General features: G+C 37.4%; 1 protein-coding gene across 1 annotated transcript; it reads left to right on the top strand.

Annotated features, from left to right (window-relative positions):
- Window positions 1-1,378: 1,378 nt before the first annotated feature.
- On the top strand, window positions 1,379-18,903 carry LOC140952169 (ornithine decarboxylase-like). Its single transcript, XM_073401591.1, has 14 exons — window positions 1,379-1,537; window positions 1,661-1,797; window positions 11,053-11,176; window positions 12,008-12,104; window positions 13,053-13,129; window positions 13,218-13,303; window positions 13,451-13,537; window positions 13,909-14,043; window positions 14,417-14,498; window positions 14,830-14,913; window positions 15,122-15,328; window positions 16,717-16,902; window positions 17,146-17,264; window positions 18,389-18,903. Exons 3-14 carry the CDS (start codon window positions 11,075-11,077, stop codon window positions 18,528-18,530), a joined length of 1,404 nt encoding a protein of 467 aa, XP_073257692.1. The 5' UTR covers window positions 1,379-1,537; window positions 1,661-1,797; window positions 11,053-11,074; the 3' UTR covers window positions 18,531-18,903.
- Window positions 18,904-19,870: the final 967 nt, after the last annotated feature.

The following is a 19,870-nucleotide window of genomic DNA, read 5'->3' as shown; positions in this document are numbered from 1 at the left end:
GCGAGCTGGTGGGAAGAGATGAGAGGTAACCTGAGATTAGGCGTTATTATTATTATTTTTTTCTTCTTTGCTTTTTGGCTCGAGAGGGAAAATATGGTCGCATGCAGGCTAGATGAGAGGCAACTGTATTCGCAGGCTAGTATACTGAGGTGATCCAGCCTGTCGTCTCTCGGATAGGGGTTAGTTTATTGAACTGAAGAACATTGAGCAAGTTTATAGCCTAAGCTCGAAAGGAAATCCGGACTAGAATATGAAATCCAGGCACTAAATATAATGGTCGACTTAGCGGAATGCACATGTGAAAAGTAATGAACTGCAGGCGTTTTAAGTAATTTCATTTAACGGGATTTTATTCATTTTCGGATTCATTTACTTTGTCGAGGTGTTTAAATTTTATAATAACTATTTCCGGCATTAATGTCTTTTCGCTAAAAGTGATCTATTCGTACCCCAAGCCGAAATCATTTTTAAATGGGTTGTATTTAAACACCCATGAGGACTAGACCGCTTCTACTTGGTTGAGACGCCGGCACATTTTTCATAATGCATGATTTTCGTTCCATTCTGAGGCTGTCAGTGTGACCATGAGGTTGCAACTTAAAAATGACCCTTAATGGGGCAAAATTTAAGGACGACACAAAAAGGCACGCACTCTGCATGCACTTACAAATGCCCGCGTAGGATCTGTGGAGATTTTTGATATCAGCAGGAGCGATAACCGCATCTCTGCTGGAAGACAAAGGCTTTTCTCTCTTTGTGTTGGTTGGAGAAAATGAACAAGGAAAGAGAGGGGGCCCTATACTTTTTTTTGCATGGAGAGGAACTGGGAATTGTATGTTTTTCCAAGGTTAATGGCCGCTTATTCTGAGGAGGGTAGTTTATGCGAAGCTGCTCCAGGCTCCAAGATAGCGGGGGCAACGGATCGCAAAAAAAAACAAAACAAAACAACAAAAAAAAGAAAACCGCGTGGACCGACAGCCTGGCACAGGCTAACCACACAGATGTCCCAGGCTCAGTGACAAAAGTCCATGAAATTCACCCTGTAGTCATATTTCCCTCAGTGTACTTTTCGGATAAGAAAAATCGTGGTTATACCAGAACCCCATGGTTATACTTAGAATCGTAGTATAGAATAACATAAAAATGCAAAATAAGTCTTTGAAGTGCAAACTTTGAGTCAAGTTCTCTAGTTCAGTCTGCACCAGTTCTGATGACGGATAAATGAAATAAACTCTATCATGCTTACAGCGCCTTTTTTTTTTGGGAAAATTTCGCTTAAATATCCGCCATTTCCCGGTCTTCTTGCAGGCATTCAGGCGTTGCGAAATTTTTGCGAAGTCAACCAATCACATTGAAGGACTCACATGGTTTCACTGCCAAACATACATGCGCGTTACAGGGCTTTCGATGTGCGAACTTGTTCAATGTCGAAGGGCTTGATCATCTTTGCCTTTTTTTCGTTACAGTTGAAACTCAAGCAGTCACCATTCCGCGTTTAAAAGAGGGAAGACTTGTCTGCTGCGACCCGGCGGTGAAGGTAAGCCATTTTGGCCTGAGATTAATTGAATTTCAAGTGAGAAAGATGCCAACATAGTTTAGCCACGTTGAGCAAAATCGTCAATGGCGGACTTCTTTAATATCTGGTAACGTTTTCCTTTAGGGCGGCCACACCGCGAAGATCTTTTCCAACTGCCCGGAGGCCGATTTCCTTAAAAAAGAAAAGTTTGAGTTCACCTTCAACGTGGATTCAGACCCCAGCTAGCGTTTGCTAAGGGCGTATTTGGTGGTAACAGACAAGTAAGATTACGTACTATTGTAGTAGTGATAGGGCCTTCCAAGTTTGTCAAGCTGGAGGGAAAATGCTCTTTAAACATTTCTTCCTCTCATAATAGTTTGTGAAGAAACATTTTAAGCCAGCTATAAGCTTAACTATTTTGTACGAACGAGTAATGGTAACACACTCAGCTTTTCCGAGTGGAAAGCACAGGTGTTAGATCGTCAACTTAAAACACGTGGGATTTCAAGCTTGATCATTACTGACTCCTCCAATTTTTTTTTTGAAATATGAACTTGTTACATTGCGCCGCACAAAAGTGCCATGGTACAGTAACAAATTAACGCTTGAATTTGGGTTTACACTTAATTAAGAGGCTGTCCGCGTAAGAACCGATAAGGCAAATTTCGGTCTATCACGGATTGCCCTGATTTTTCCAGTGGAAGATAACTATCCTATCCCATGAAGTAATATCACATTTATTTGGACCAACTCAATTTTTTCTCTATATTACAAGAGGATTTTCTAGGTCACCTAAAACTAGCCAGTTTGCCGTCGGAAGTGGTGCGATTTTAAGGAAACTTTAGGGCTCTTGCAAACCTACCTTACAACGCCGAATAAGCTGATTATTTTACACCCAAAAATTTTAACTCTGATTTATAGTTTCAAGGTTTAATGGTTGCATTCTGTGGAAATTTGGCTGAGACATGATTTTTTTAAAATGACCTTTAATTTGCTCATCGGGAAAAGTAATTTGCATAACTAGAGCTGAACGGTAATTTCGCAAAAGTGGCACCTGACCCAGACCCAAGCCTATGATAAAACAGAAGTACTAAGACCAGTCTACTTCTTAATGCAATAAAATTTGTGGGCACTCCTCTTTGCGTGCTGTACAAAGTTCCGTTAATGTTCCAAAATTCTCCATTTTGACAGCAAAGCTGGAATTGTAACGGTCTGCATCTGGTCGACTAATTTCCACAGCTTTAACGTTTCTAGTTATCACTGACTGTCATTAGACCCTTTAAATGTTGGACTTTCGAAAACATGTGAAGAAAACTTAGTAATCACTTTTTCTTGGTTTTTTTTTCTTGTCGACGATGAACATGACTTCATTCTCCGTATGCAAATTAGCCTTAGATGCGTCGTTTCAACAAATTGACAGGAAATATAATACTTGTATTTCATATTTTTAAGGGAAAAATATCTCTTCTTTCCACGGAAAAACACGAACGATGTATGACTTAGAATCCCCAAGGGTCTGTTTCTTTTACGAGGAAGAAGCAGCAGAAGAAGATATGTCAGATATGTTTACGCGAATTAAAATAATTTCATTACTGTGGCATGGTCCGTCACGCATTCCCCCACAGTGACCGTGTATGGATCAGTTCTCTTATCTTATTATATCTTTTTTGAGGTGAAAGTTATTCATTTACTTATTACAGATTCACTCCACTACATTACAAGCATTAGAAAATAAGCTAACACTACTATAAGAAAAAAAAAAAAAAAGTTGTGGAGAAGGAGACAACCAAAAGCGCCAATGCGCCATACTAGGGATGGCCCCATTAATTAAAATATAACAAAAATATAAACAAATAGAAATTTAAATGTTCTAGTTATCCTTAATAAAGCTTAAAACATTTCTTTTAAAAGTTGCAATACTGTTTGATTCTCTAATGTGATTGGATAAACCATTCCATTCATCTACAACACGCTTAAAAAAACTATATTTAAAACCGTCAGTTCTACTAAAATTTGGAACAAGGTCCTGTGTGTCATTTTTCCTCAAGTTATAACCTGTATTTCTGTCCTTACAAAATATGAGCTTATTTGAAATGTCAATATCATAATGCCCATTAATTGCATTAAAAAAAAATGTAACATCTCTAGTGAACCTCCTATTAGATAATGACAACAATTTTAGCTTAGACAGTCTAGTATCATAATCATCATCAGACCTAGTGATCCATCTGGTAGCTCGTCGCTGAACAGCCTCCAATTTATCAATGTTACGTTTAGTATGAGGGTTCCAAGTTTTGCATGAATATTCTAATAAAGGTCTCACAAGACTACAATAAAGTGTCTTCATGGTATCAGTATCCTTTAAGTCCCTACGAGTCCTCTTAACCAACCCTAAAACCCTATTAGCCTTCGCAGTTATTTTATCTTCGTGTTGGTTCCATGAAAGATTACTAGCAGTAAATAATCCTAAATCTTTATACACATTAACACTTTCCAAAGGCTGACCTTCAATATTATACTCCCCAACTAAGGGTGACTTTTTCCTGGTTATTCGCATGATCTTACATTCCTTGGTATTAATTCTCATCTTATTCATCTTACACCAATCTGAAATTTTATCTATGTCACTTTGAAAAGTAGACAGATCTTCTTGAGTACTAATAACCCTATACATTTTACTGTCATCAGCATACAGAGCAATTGAACTGACCTTACCAATTACCCCTGGTAAATCGTTGATGTAGACTATGAAGAATAATGGTCCCAACAAAGAACCTTGTGGGACACCAGAGGTTACGGTTAACCAGTCGGAAGCCTCTCCTTTCACTACAACACGCTGTTGACTTTCTGTTAAATAATCTCTACACCAATTTAGCAAGTCTCCATGGACACCATATTTGTAAAGTTTGGTTAATAGAATATTATGACAGACAAGGTCAAAAGCCTTTGAAAAGTCTATAAATACTACATCAACTTGACCTCTCTTGTCCAAGACTTTGAACCAATCATGGTGTACTAAGAGTAGTTGAGTAGTGCAGGAACGACCAGTGAGGAACCCGTGATGAGAATCATGTATGAATCTAATGACTTGATCATAAATAGCATTGTACACAATTCTCTCCTGGCATTTCCCAGAGATAGTTAAGAGTGAAATGCCTCTATAATTTTCAACTGGCTCTCGATCACCATCCTTATGAATGGGTGTAATGTTAGCTGATTTCCATAATTTAGGTAGGCGTCCCTGTTTGAACGATAAATTGAAGAGCATACTCAGAGGAACTGCAGATGTGTCAGCAGTTGATAATCATACAATTTAATCACTGTTAATTCCGATTCTTTACTGGGTGGGAAATACCGTGCTGTTGTATTTATTCATTCTACAACCGTTTTAACTGAGTCAGTATCACCGGTCGCCACATATGACGGCCCATGGTGTAATACACGACAATTAGCCAAAAAGAGTAGTCACTTGGAAAAAAGAAAAAGGCATAGTTTTTTGTTTACGGTCCGTCTTCTGTTAAACCCCAAAAGTTTTTGCCCCCTGTTAATCACACTAAATTAAGGATCCCTATGTTGTCTATGTTTACTACTGAGCTGATGGAGAAAAGCACGTGCACTCAGTGAATGAAAGACGAAAGTTTGTAAATTAGGTCTCCTTTTCTTTCCCTGGATTTGAATGGTATTTCAAAGTGACACAACTTATTTATTTTTTTTTTTAGCATTACCCAGGGCTGTAGCTAGGTTTTTTGTAACGAGGGGCATTATCGCGAGAGCCGAAGGCACGAGCCTTGTAGGGGGGTCTGGGGGTGTCCTCCCCCAGAAAAATTTTCAATTTGGAGGCTCCGAAATCCTATTTTCAGCACTTGACGTGAGATATGTCTCCGAAAAATCGACCTCGAATATATAAAGGGCAAACAATTGCAAGTCACTATAATCAAAATAACTGAGTCTAAAGAAAACAAATCCATCCACAGACTTGATTTGTCTGGCTCAACAGGTCCAGGGGAGGCAGCTGCCCTACGGCTCTGTTGCCAGGTTGAACTGACTAGGTTGATCTTTCTTTGACATACACATAGGTTGAAAGCTTCTGATTGAGGGTGTTGTGGTCTCAATATTATTATTCTTCAGCGATTCCTGCAACAAGCTTCTGCCTTTCCAACACCTTGTCTTCTTGCAGCAGATCTCTATGGTCAAGTTCAATGTATATTCAAGTTCATTACGTTGGTTATTTCGTCCATTGCCTTATTGTAATTACACTTGGGACTATGTTTAGGTGTTGACTCAAAGCGGCCTAGAGTCCAACGTGGGCTGGCAATAGGTGAGCACGGAATTGGAACGGGGGTGGGGGGAACTCCCTATGATGGCCTATACGGGGAGGCTACGCCCGAAAGGGGTATCTTTTTCAGGCTTCAGGTATATGAAAGGGTAGGCATTTCACTAGATAAAGTATATGAAAGGGCGAGTGCGCTTATTGGAGCCTTAGCAGCACCTTTGGCGGTTCTTAAAGAAAAAAGAACTAAGTTTAAGAATTTGAGGAAAAAGTAGAAGGACTTAATTTTTCAGAAATTAATATACAGAGGAGAAATTTAACCCCTTTAAGTATAAATGCTTGTAAAAGTAGAGGTGGAACCGGAAGGAGGGAGGGTGGATGTTAAAGTAGGTTAAAAATAGAGAGATGGGGAGCACTTTGATGGAGCACATTGTTCAAGAGGGTATAAATACAAAAAAAAAAAACAGCAATCTGGAGGCATTTTTGAAGGCTTAATGAAAAAGTTATTAAAACAAGGAAAACAGAGAAATCTTGTCCAATAAACCTCTCCGGCAAAGGTGTGGACATGGTTGCTGACTGCTCAATGGTACTCTTCTCGACCCTTTGGAGTCAAGTTTTTTCACGTTTCTTGCAACAGAAGGAGCAAATCGGCTATATAAAGATGAACTGAACATTCTGGTACTTTCAAGTCTCACTAATTTTTACAAAACCAGAGACATGTTTTAAACACTGTTTAAGTTAAGAAAAATTGTTTTTATTGCAAGAATGAAATACTTTTCACACACGTCCCAAGGACATTCCTCTTAGAAAATGGCAGGAGCGGGAAAGCCCTGGGGACGAGGTTGAATCCTGACTCCGTGTAGAAAGTTCTTTCTTTTTTCCCCATTTATAATGCTCTTCAAACAATCATCAGAAAACTATCTTTTACAACACACGGATTAACCTTTATGTATAGTATTTTATAGGTAAGAATTGATTAGAGCAAGATGCACGGCTGTCAAAAAATAGAAATAAATAAACTATCTTTGCAAGCTCAACTAAACTGGAAACGAACATCAGAAAACATCGCAAGATAAAATGTTAAATGGAGAAATAAGAATATCAAAACAAAACTTTGACTTCTCTCCTGCCACAGTAGTTATTTTGCCAGTATGATCCAGAGTGTGACCGGGGTATTGAGAAGACCTTAGGCTCGATTTCCGCCGTCTCCCAGTCCCTGGGGGCTCATTTTCCAGCACAGCGGCTTACAATCGAGCCTAACAAGACCTTGGTGCTCGCAAAAACCTGCCAAGTAGGTGTCTGTGCCTTGGGCAGATTGTCATTTTAGTGTTAGCCTGTGTACACACCACCCCACCCCCTCGAAGAAGGGGCCCCTTCTCCGATTTTTCCTAAGGGGAAGGGGAGGGGGGGGGGGGTCTGTACACAGGCTATTTAGTGTCTGTGCCTTGGGCAGATTGTCATTTCAGTTCCGAATACCTATCAAACCTCTACTCTCGCTAAAATGAGTTCATTCAGTCATTGACTTTGCTACACTTAGACAAGTGACAGCTGGCTAAGTGCGACGTAATATCATTCATGCACTCTGCAACCAACACATTTCCCTCCACACCCCTACTGGGACCACACTCTGTCTTGACGATCTCGCGAAAAGAACAGCTTTTTTCCCAATTGATCTCTTCGGCGATTTCATTGACATAATTATATTTGAAACTGGCACCTGTTGCATTATAATTCAATTAGACTGAAACCAAAACAAGATCATCTTGGGAATACGGATGTTATACCCTAACAAAAACTAAAAACTGAGATAATCCCTTTTGCGTGTATTCACTGAAAGAAGAAACTATTTTTCCCGTTTCATTCTGCTACCGATAAATGCTTTAAAGATCTTTGAATGAAACTGAAATTTACAGCTAATTTGCGTTTTGCAAAGCCATACGTGGATTTAGATAGAAAAAGTGTTTATCATACTGCCGTGTACATCATCTGATAAGCAAAAAAGAGTGCCCACAAATTTTATTGTGGTGACAAGAGGACTTACCTTGCAAGTTAACTCTTATTTTTAATTATTATCAATAACTACCATTTAAAAAAAGATGATAATATAATAAAATTGATCGATTCAACGCTATCGTTTTCTAATCGACCACCCCTCTTTAGGAATGCGTGACAGGCCACAGTAATTGAATTATTTTAAGCCACGCAAACATATATCATGATAGCTCATGATATATTATTCAGCTGCTTCTTCCTCGTTAAACAAAAAAAAATAATAAACAGACCTTAAGGGAATTCTAAGTGATGGTTCGTGTTTTTCTGTGGAAAGGAGAGTTATTTTTCTCCTTAGAAGTGTGAAATGTAAGGATTATGTTTCATGTCAAGTTGTTGAAACGACGCATCTAAGGCTAATTTGCATACGGAGAAAGAAGTCACGTTCATCGTCGACAAGAAAAAAACCTAGAAAAAGCGATTACTAAGTTTTCTCCACATGTCTTCGAAAGTCCAACATTTAAAGGGTCTAATGACAGTTAGTGATAACTAGAAACGTTAAAGCTGTGGAAATTAGTCGACCAGATGCAGACCGTTACAATTCCAGCTTTGCTGTCAAAATGGAGAATTTTGGAACATTAACGGAACTTTGTACAGCACGCAAAGAGGAGTGCCCACAAATTTTATTGCATTAAGAAGTAGACTGGTCTTAGTACTTCTGTTTTATCATAGGCTTGGGTCTGGGTCAGGTGCCACTTTTGCGAAATTACCGTTCAGCTCTAGTTATGCAAATTACTTTTCCCGATAAGCAAATTAAAGGTCATTTTAAAAAAATCATATCTCAGCCAAATTTCCACAGAATGCAACCATTAAAACTTGAAACTATTAATCAGAGTTAAAAATTTTGGGTGTAAAATAATCAGCTTATTCGGCGTTGTAAGGTAGGTTTGCAAGAGCCCTAAAGTTTCCTTAAAATCGCACCACTTCCGACGGCAAACTGGCTAGTTTTAGGTGACCTAGAAAATCTCTCTGTAAAATAGAGAAAAAAATGAGTTGGTCCAAATAAATGTGATATTTCTTCATGGGATAGGATAGTTATCTTCCACTGGAAAAATCAGGGCAATCCTTGATAGACCAAAATTTGCCTTATCGGTTCTTACGCGGACAGCCTCTTAATATGTACCAGCTTTGAACACGTGTAGTCTTTCATGCAATTAATTCATTCCCATGCATAAAATAGGTTTTGCGGGGAGAGGGGGCTTTTCTTAAAATACCTGTTGTGGCGAATCCAGCGTTGATTATCGCAAAATAAATTTGTGTCTTTAAGTGATTTTTTGTCATCGCCTAGAGGATCAATAATTGATCCCATGTTGCTACATTGTACTATACTGAGTTTGGCAGAAATCTCGACAACTAATTGCGAACTTCTGCCAATATGCAGCTTTGCATGCTGACCTGCTCAAGAGACAAACAGTGACTGTTATGTACTGTTGTTTTTGCTAATGTTTCTTTTCCTTGTGGTTCACTTGAGCTATATAAGTTATAAAAAGGGATGTGACAGTTTTGATGGAGTGACTATGATTTGTTTACTGCCTTATGCTAAAACTGCTACTGGTAGTACTCAGGACTGTATAAGTCTTGGGCTGAATAATTTTTAATAATTTACTGGCAAAGTAAAAGAAAAATCTCAGAACAAGCTGATAACATAATATGTTGTCAGCTTGTTCTGATTTTTTTTCAGAGTGAGATAAAGAATTAAAAAATTCAAACTGTTAATTAAATTTTCAAGTGTAACTGAATCTAGCAAAACAAAATATATCAAAAACCAAAGGGTAGACCTGGTTAAATATTATCCAATGCTCAGTGGGAATGAATGTTGACTCATTTAAAGCGAGACAAGAAGTGCCTAGAATGAAAATAGTCCAGGGATGAAACTAAGTACCAAGTGACTTGTTCAGTGAGGACCATAGCTTACTGGTGACGAAATGGCACCAATCATAGCAGGGAATCATCACATTCATAGACAAAAAAAAATTTAAGACAAGAATTTCTGAAAAAAGAAAGCATGCAGCTAAAAACAGTCTAAAACAATAATTATCGATAAAACTAATGTGAAACAACTAATTTTGAGGTAATTTTGAACGGTAAAGCACAAGTTATTATATTTTACAAAAAAATTAAATTTCTTTTTGAACAATAGTTGGTCTTAAAACAGGGGTGCTGAAAAGCAGTTGGGGCCTGAAACCAGAATTTTACATTTTATTTCAGTTATGGACAGCAGTGTTCCATCAAAGTTAAAAATTTGAGCTTAACCCTTTCGTGCGCAAGTTCCTAGGAAGGAAAAGGCCGCTAAAAATACTACCAACAAAAAATTTATTTCTTGGCATCGATCTTGATAGTATGATGTCAAAAATTGGCCTAGACTGTTTCGGAATGCATTAAATTGAAGCTAGCCCGCATTCGGTAATAGAAAACCAAATATCCTATTTTTGAGAATTTTTTTACAATAAAAACTTGAAAAAAATGTGTCTCAAAATAGTTGCCTATAAAGTTTATCACCGCATGATTACTCCACACAGCAACATATATCAAAGCCAGTGAGAAAAATCGATCCAATGTCACACAAGCTTTATTTTGAAACCAAGAAAGCAAAATACACGGTGTTAAAACTACGAAAGAATGGCTAAAATCTTTGACTGGTCGATACAAAATAGCGCTATTTGCATATGTTTCTTTGTAAAATGACAAATTTTGCTTCGAGTTACCTTTCAAGCCTATAAATCCAGCACCTTTCCTCGACAGCACCACACACTTAAAAATTCAACTGTTTGAATCTTAAGCTTCGTAGTTCGCTGAAGAACTCATCGAAAAACACAACCATTACCGCGAAAAATCCCCAAAAATATAACCGAAGCTGAAAGATCTTTGTCTTCCGTCGCCATTATTTGAGTTCGCGTGCCGCTGAGGTCGATAAAATATCGAAAATTTGACCAAAATTGATCATACAGACACAAAATGTTGCCCATGTTGTTCTTTTTCTTGATCAAAGTCACCACAGGCTACCCAAGACTCATGCAAATGTAAGCTGACCATTTTTCTGCAGACCCCTTCCGATCTTATGAATTCGTACGATTGTACACGAAAGGGTTAAACACCAATGAGAATGTTTAGACTTGACACATGCTGTAATTTTCATAACATTGTGCAAGAAGAAAAGGTCACTAAATTTTTGCTTTTTAATTTGTAATTTATAACAAGTTGCACTATTTTTTTGTAGCCTTCAGTGATAATCATTCACAATGAAGTGTGTTCTTGACGGGGGCGTCAGTCTCAATGTTGTGAGGGATGACTTATCCTGTGTGGATGTTATTGAGCAGACACTGGGTGCCGAAGGAAGAGAGGTATGTTATGGGCTTCCTTCCCTCTCAGATCTGTCACTACTGTCTTACATGTAGAACCCTGCTATTTTAATTTTACAGGTGTTCTCTATGCAGAGCTTTTTTGTGATCCACAAAATAAAATTCTGTCAAAGAGAAACAACTGCACCAATTAAATCTAGGAAAATCAACTTCATCTTTGACATTAGTAAGTAGTTCTTACTAGACTGAGTTTTGATGGTACTCAGGTTATTTGGTTGGTCCGTTTTCTAAAAGAAGTGCTAATTGTTTTTACAGGCCAATAAATGTTTCAACTAGTCAGTGTTGTGATTAATTAAGTCTGGTTTGATCCACACAAGGTTCATGAAAATCTGGGAGTGTGAAAAAAACAACTGTAAAAATATTCCTTTTATGCATTCATCAAAATAAGTCTGGCAAACTCTCATAACAAGCATGAAATTTTAATAACATACTTCCCCTTTCCTTAGTTCTTTTTGGTGCCAGAAAGAGCCATTATATTGATTGTCAATCCAGTACATAGTTGGTTAACTTGCGTGGGCTTCAACTGACTCACCTGCAATCATATCGTGGAAAGTGTTTCTACAAGCCAATTTTACAGGCATAGAAATGACTAATAATGTTAGAAAAAGTTCTGAATTATTCCTGAAACAAAATGTGAACATGAAATTTCATTATAATTTTCCCTAGTTTCCTTGAAATTTATAAAGTAATAAAGTAATGCCATGATTTGGGTTCCATTAAACGGTTGCAAAAGCGTTTTTTCCGACCTGTAATGCAGTTGCAGTTCTGCTTTCCATTGATAGCTTAATTATTGTTGTTGAAATATTACCACAGGATACTGATGACGCCTTTTACATTGTGGACTTGGCCGATGTTCTTCTCAAGCACCAAAAGTGGGTTTCTCTGCTGCCAAGAGTGGAGCCCTTTTATGGTTGGTATTTAGGAAAGATACGTGTGGCATTTGCTGTGGATTGACAATATCAGAGAGGTTGGGCACCAAATTTATTGCAAACGGCAAATATGCTTATTTGATGGCGAGTGTAACTCAGAACTTGAAAGCCTCCATCTTTTCCATTGCTAACAGCCTGTTAGAAAGGACAAGTGTAACCCTAGTTGTCTCTGCCATTTTCTTTTGCAGTAAATGTGATGCTGGTTCTCTCTGTTATTGCTTGTATTTGTCTAAAGAGAATTTTTAAGAATTGATGTCATGGGGTCAAAATTTGACAAGATTTAGATGGCTGTCTTAGATCAGGCTTTCTATTAGCATTGTAAAAACCAGGATCACCCTTTTGGGCCAGTGTTAAGAACCACATACATAGGAATAGGTAGTTTATTAGAGAGAACAGGAGTTATGAAACTGATGAGTGGTTAAGTACAAGAAGCCGGCCACAGATTTGTTGAAACATACATGCAGTCACAGGTTTTACAGAAAAATCAAGCTTTCTGTAGTGTTATAATGGAAGGCTTTTTAACAGGGTGCAAAGAAAGTTTTACAGCCTCCCATTTGGCAAGTTATTTCAACTAGCCCGAAAAAATTTTCTGATGACCAGGATTGATAACAGTTCTTCTGTAATTTGAATTCCCGAAATAAACTTCAATCGTCCACTGGGCAAGTTAAGAACAGAATTCATCAGCCTGATAGCAAAATCCACTAGCGCCAGGCTATAGGACAACTTTCTCTGCTTGCTGACTTTGCATTGTACGTTTATCAATCAATTGGTCAATTCTGGTTTTATCAGTCTTCACATCACCTCATGTGATCTTTTCTTACACTGACAGTGAAACGTTATAATGAACCCATACAAATGGAATAATATATGGACTGTGCAGTGCTACTGCATTGTAAGCGTATGTTTTTGAGACAACTTTTTTCTTTCAGCAATGAAGTGTAACAATGACCCAGTTCTCCTGAAGATGTTAACAGGATTAGGAATAGGATTTGACTGTGCAAGCAAGGTAAAGAGATCTTTTTGGTTTAATGAACTTGACATTCAGTTCTCTGAACTGTTGATGTGTAAGATCTAACATCAAATTTCCCTTGCAGATTGAAATGCAGACAATGTTATCTATGGGTGTGCCACCCTCAAAAATTGTTTATGCCAATCCCTGCAAACAGGCGTCACATCTAAGGTTAGTTCAAAATCTTAGAAAGTGGCTCCTTCCTTTGCTGACTACCAATGGATGCCACAAACAAGGAGATAAATACAAACAAACAAGATTGCCTTTAACCGACCTTGTTGTGTGAAAACTAACAGTTCTTTCATTTTATATCTACAGATTCTCTGCAGAACACGGTATTTCTCTGATGACTTTTGACAATGAGATGGAACTACATAAAATAAAGAAGTTGTATCCCACTGCCAGGTGGATAAAGCTGTCAGTTTGATTAAAAACCAACTATATAGAGCGGTTTTCACTTGACTGTCGAAAGGGATTGGTTTTGGTTTTGGTTTTGGTTTTGGTTTTACTACGCCCTTTAGTTGGCTAGTGTATTTACTTTGGTTTTGGTTTTACGACAGTCAAGTGAAAACCGCTCTATATTCATGATTTATTTTCACCAGGCACAGCTATTACAATCAATCAACCTTTATTCCTCCTAAGATAAAAATACATATCTTAAGTTATATTTACAGATTGGAAGTCTTAAATTTAATATAAGCGTATTTACAAATTACATGTAAGTGCAATTCAAATTTTGAGAAATAACGATAAGAAACAAGTCTTTTTTCTCACAGGTTGCTTCTGCGAATTCGTACTGATGATTCCAAGTCACTATGCCAACTGGGAATAAAATTTGGGGCTCCCTTGAAGCAATGTCGTCATCTTCTCAAAGTTGCCTTTGACTTGAAGTTAAATGTGATTGGAGTGAGGTAAAGCTTTGATTAATGTCAAGTTGAAAAATAGTTTGGTATATTCCTGACTTACACGTTACCCTACAAATTAGAGGGTAATATTGTTGTTACTGTAGTCTTTGCTGTTTACTGTTTTTCTATTTCTTGAAACCCTGTTTGAAAGACTGGGATGGAAATGTGAAAATATAAGTTGAAATTATTTTGCATTAATCAGGGTACTAGAATGGCATTGATGAAAGCAACTTGCCCTCTCTTAGCTGGTTTAACCAGTGTTGATGAGTGTAGTTTGTGTACTCCCTGAGCCTAACCTTATTTACAAAACAATCAAGGAATACTTATTAATAATTATTTTTAGGTAAGGTAAAACTAAATGGTTTTCTCCTCTTATCAGTTTTCATGTTGGCAGTGGTTGTTACGATGCAAATGCCTATGGAACAGCTGTCTTAGCTGCCCGAAGTGTATTTGACCTTGCAGTAAGTGGAGTGTCTTTATGGGTCTCTTGTATTGCAAAATTAATCAGAATTGTACACAGTGTCAAGTGTTTCTTTCAAGATTTTTCTTCATACTCTCATAGTTAACCAGAAGAAGACTTTTTTTTTACAGTCTGCTGTTAATTTAAATTGTTGCATAGGAATAATAAATCCTATGCTCACAAAAAGCCTACATCTCTAAAAGCCTAAAGCTGCAGAATGTTGTTTGTACCTGCTTTGACTCAGGATTCAACTGTGTCCCCAATTCCTTTTTGTGTACTATGCTAATTTATTCTCTTCTTTGTTGACATGGCTTACAACCCTTGTGTTTTAGACTCAAATTGGCTTTGACTTCACCATACTGGATATTGGTGGAGGATTTCCTGGAGCCCCTGATGCTGCCATAACTTTTGAAGAGGTTAGCTTAATGAGCCTTGCTTTAAAAAGTAGCTTTTGTCATAAGAGATACATTAAAATTCAAAGCAAAAATATTTGAAATTGCATGCTAAAAAGTTCTGATTATGTACATTGTTCTATCGGGTCTGCTTCATAGGCTTAAAAAGTTGAAACTGATGTAAAATTTTCAGTGTAATTTTTATAACAAAAAGTTGGTTGCTTGTTTTCAGGTCTGTTCCTTATTAAACCCCTTGCTGGAGGAGCACTTTCCAGTCAGCTCAGGTGTGCAGATCATAGCCGAACCAGGCCGTTTTTATTCTGCTTCAGCTTTTACTCTTGTTGTAAATGTCGTTGCGCGGCGCACTGTAAAAGGAAGCCAACTGAAAGAGTGTGACAAAACTGCTAATGGTGCTGCATTTAAGGACACAGATGAGTTGGTGAGTTGGTGTTGTGATAGTTTTTATTCCAACCTGTATTTTTATTGTTTCATTTTGTGAATGTTAAGAGCATTAAAGGGGCTGTGTCATGGCAGTCCAGTTCATTTTGTTTTATTTTGCCAATTACTCGCCCTAAATCGCAATGGCACTTAATGTAAGCAAAGAAATTACAGGTAAATTACAAAATCAGAGATCCGAGACAAACAAATGTATCTCCTGAGCATTATTTTTGAAGTTGCAAGCAGTAGGGATCAACTTTGAAAAACTGTTAGGCTGAACAGTTTTTCAAAACCCTAATTTTAGTCCGTTTCAGTCTTCTTCAGTTTTGCCCATCTGTGGCATCTGTTGTTTCTGTTATGTTTTTTTAGATTATTTTTATCTTTCTCTTAATTTAACGGGCATTTTGTAATTTCCTAATTTGGCTGCATTTGGTGACACAGCTCCTTTAAAAGGTGGTTTCTTTTATGCCTTGTGAAAAGGTTCTACCATACATGTACTTTTTCTGAGGCCTTCACAGGGCTTGAAAGAAGTCTTGTCCGGTAGTCTGGGACACGTAGATTTTCTTGCTGGGCAAGTAACTTTTAAAGCTTACTTGCCCAGTAGGCCAAGGTCCAGGCAAGCCATCCTCTAAAAACATTATTCACCAAGACAACCAAGAAGTGGCCTTGGGCAAACAAAATGTAAGAGCTGCTTGCCTAAAGGACACGCTTGAATTAAAGTTCCTTCTTTCTAGTTATGCTTCAGTTGCTCAAAGGGGAAGTATTGGATTAACGTTTTCAAAACTGTGATTATCTCGTCTTGATGACTCAGGAAGACAGCTTTTGTCAAGATTTCTTTAAGTTTAGGTGTTTTCAAGTCGCTAAGAGCTCTATTTGTGTTCATTTCTCTTTTTCTTACTTGTAAGTAGCTTCTGTTAAACTTTTTTAAGAGATCTTTTCTTGCTTAACCCAAAAACTCTCGTTATCCCTTTCAAAACTGTGTGCCATTTTGGACAAAACAGTGAAAACAAGCTTCCCATGATGTCATCTGTGCGACCCTACTGTAATAGAATATAAGCAAGGACCAATTTAAGTGGGTGTAGCATATAGATCATAGAAGTGGCATCCAAATCTTTAAAAATTCAAATGGAACAACAAGCTAATGGGAAGTGGTTTATGGCACATTGGACTCATTGATAAAGCATAAACTGCAACCTTCCTGATGGCCTAAGAAATAGAAAGTTTCTATTTGCACTCTTGGGGTCTTAACACATACAAAGGCATATCTAAGTGACTTTTAATAATGAAAGCTCTACAAAAAAAAGAGATCAGGGTGACTGTTTTTTTTTAAAGCATCTTCCAGTAGTTTTATCATTAGTACTAATATCATTATGTATTGCTCTGTTTTAGGGTTTCATGTACTATGTAAATGATGGAGTTTATGGTTCATTTAACTGCCTCATGTTTGACCATGCAACAGTGCATCCAGAAGTGCTTGGTGTAAAAGACGAAGAGACTAAAAAATTCCCATCCAGTATTTGGGGTCCTACATGTGACTCTTTGGATTGTATCTCCAAGGGTGTAATGTTACCTAAGGTAAGTACTCTAGAAGTAGTTGTTTCTGATTGATGTTTCTTTATATTTCTGCAAATTTTTTATAAAAATTAATCAATTAATTAAGTCAAATAAATGCAGTTTTTCTCTGCCTTAACTAATGGGTAGAATAGGATGTCGCTAATATTATAATATTTTATTGTGAGAGAAGGTTTGATACAGATATTATAAATATGTGGCTTAAAGTTTCTAAAATGTACACTGTGGTTCTGTTCCTCTAACCAGGTCAATGTGGGAGATTGGTTATTCTTTAGAAACATGGGAGCATACACCTGCTCGGCAGCTTCTACTTTCAATGGCTTCAATAAACCACCTAAGTACTACACCATTTCCAGTAGCTGCTGGTATGTAGAAGAGTGATTGAATTGGGGTTTTCATTAAGGGTGCTTTCCAAAGGTCAGAGCTGGCCCACCAGTCATTTTGAAGAAAAACTAGTTATTTCTTGAATTTTCCCTAACGCCCTGCACTGCTGACCATACTATTTATAAAATAATGGACTAACCTGGTTGGATAGTCGTGCTGAATAGTGGAATTACTTTTACAATTGGACTGGTTTGGCCAGCCAGTTCTAACCAATGGAAAGTGCCTTCAGGTTTAAAAGTAGACAGCTAGGATGTAAAAGTAGGTGGCTGGGCAATCAAATGCCAAAGACAATTTTTAGGCTTTCACCCCGCTCCACGTAACTTTTTTTTTGGGCCCAAAAGTAGGTGGTTCAAAATTCAAAGTTGTTGCTTTTTTAGTCAGTTGCCAGCAGTTAATGTCCCTGTTGTATTATACTTCTAATCTTAATCAGAGCATTGAATCAAGACTTCTAAGCGCTTGGAAACTGAGTGTAACGCTTAATGTAGATAATGTAGATGTAAAAAAATTATATAGTGGAAAAACGGGCAGAACCATTAAAATCTCCATATATTTCAACCACTGTTTTTGATGGAGCATAGAATTCAAAAAGTAATTTAAAAAGTGTGCTTAGCACTGACTTAAGGCTGTTTTTCGAATTTTTTTTTTTTGCTTATTATTTCAATAAAAAAAACTAAAAATGGCTTTTTGCTGATTTTTTCACTTGACTTTACATTAAATAGCCAGATTTGGTTGTTTTATGCTGAAAAGTGGATTTTCCTCAAAGAGCTTGGTGCTTTGCTTAAAATAATTTTGTTAATCTACATGTCTACTGCACATTTGATAAATGTCCCCGTCATGCTGCCTTACACTTCATGTGCATGCACTGCTTAAGAATAAATTTAATAAGCAAAGATGCAGGTAGCTTATTCATTCAAATTTCCTCAAGTTTGCTTTCATTTACCTCTCCTTACAGGTTGATACAATTCTGCTTGTGCACTCTTTAGGAAATGAAATGGCTTTTCAGCTTTTTATTTGCAATGCTTTTAAAATTAAAGACCTTGGAAAATACCCATACAGACAACTAGCAATCATCAATTTTAATTTTGTTGTGGTTTTGCCTCTCTAGGCCAATGCTAAGCAAAGTTTTAAAGAGGTTTGGATTGGATTTGCACTTGCCCTGTCATTCCTCATTGGATCAAAAAGCCCTCATCTTCAATGAATGGCCTGAGTGTATGGAAGTTCTTTTCTCTGCACCCTGCTCTACATGAGGAGCTAAAATTATTACCATTTCTTTCGTGATGGCAATGGTGCCATAAACTTTTGGTCACTGTCTGTATTGTAGCATCATCTGCTATTAGTTTACTGGTGTCAAAACATTAATGTATTTAAAGACTGATTATTATTATTTTTTATAATACATTCCTCTAACTGGAATGTTGGCATATAATAATTATAGATATATTTTTGCACAAGACATTTGTGGGTGGTAAGATATATCTGAAAAATTAAATTATCCCACCTTTGTTGATGGAATCTTGTTAAGTGAATTATAATATTTGAGACTGTACACAAGTGTATTCATCTTTTGTCAAAGTTTGTTGTTAATATCATTTTCTCTGAAAAGAATGTTTGCAACCTCGAGTGTTTAGGTGTGAATTTTTTGTGTTTACTTGATATGACCCATTTGCCTCTTTAACTGTGCAATAACAGGGGTTTCAATAATTTTTTTTTACAAGCGGCTGCTGAAGGTAGATCAGGCGGCTGTGATCACAAAAGGGGCTGCAAGGCCCCTTTCCGCTAGGGAGGTGTTGGGCATGCTGCCCCAGAAAAATTTGAAATTTAGAACCTCGGAAATGCAATTTCCTCCGAAATGCAATTTCCAGCATTCTGGGCATCAAAAAGAGTGTTGTTTATGATTATTTTTATTGACCAGTGAACACAGTTTTTGAAGAAGTTAATAATGTTTAAGGTTCATTAAAGATGCACTTTGAAAACTTCTTTCGCTATCTCGATGACGTTAAATATCCACTGTAGCAGTAATGTCTTTGTAGCACTGTTTAAATCAAACATTATTTGCTGTTCATTTTTGTATACAGGGACCGCGCAGCACGTTTTCGAGTGGGGGGGCTAAAGAAGAATGCGTGAAGGAAAATTTTTGGGGGGGGGGGGGGCGGGGGGGGGGATGCTTGTGGATTTCTATTCAATTTCTCTAAAGTGACGGAGAATGTGAATAACGATAAAACTATTGATTTTTTCCACATCTTCAGTGATGTTGCTATCGGGTCTGAAAATTCACCATCACTAAATTGAAATATCATAGATTGTTATGTTATACTACTGATATCAACCTTTTATTAGAGGGTCTCAATGGGGTTAACCGATAGGCGTAAAACGGCCAAAAATTTAGTCGATAGCCGTAAAAATTGAAAAATTTTAACCGTTAGCCGTAAATTGGGTAAAAAAGAGTTAACCGTAAAAGTAATTGTTCCCTAGATTTGTTAATTTTAAGGGAGGTGCTTAACTCGCTTATGGTTGCGTTTTTTATTTTGCGGCTACTTTGACTCCGTACGCACGTTAGGCGAAAAGCCTTTTAGGTAATGACCAAGAC

This window comes from Porites lutea, chromosome 11 (genome assembly GCF_958299795.1).
Source record: "Porites lutea chromosome 11, jaPorLute2.1, whole genome shotgun sequence".
Lineage (NCBI taxonomy): Eukaryota > Metazoa > Cnidaria > Anthozoa > Scleractinia > Poritidae > Porites > Porites lutea.
The sequence above is the reverse complement of the archived record's forward strand: the minus strand, read 5'-3'. Positions and strand labels throughout refer to the sequence as shown.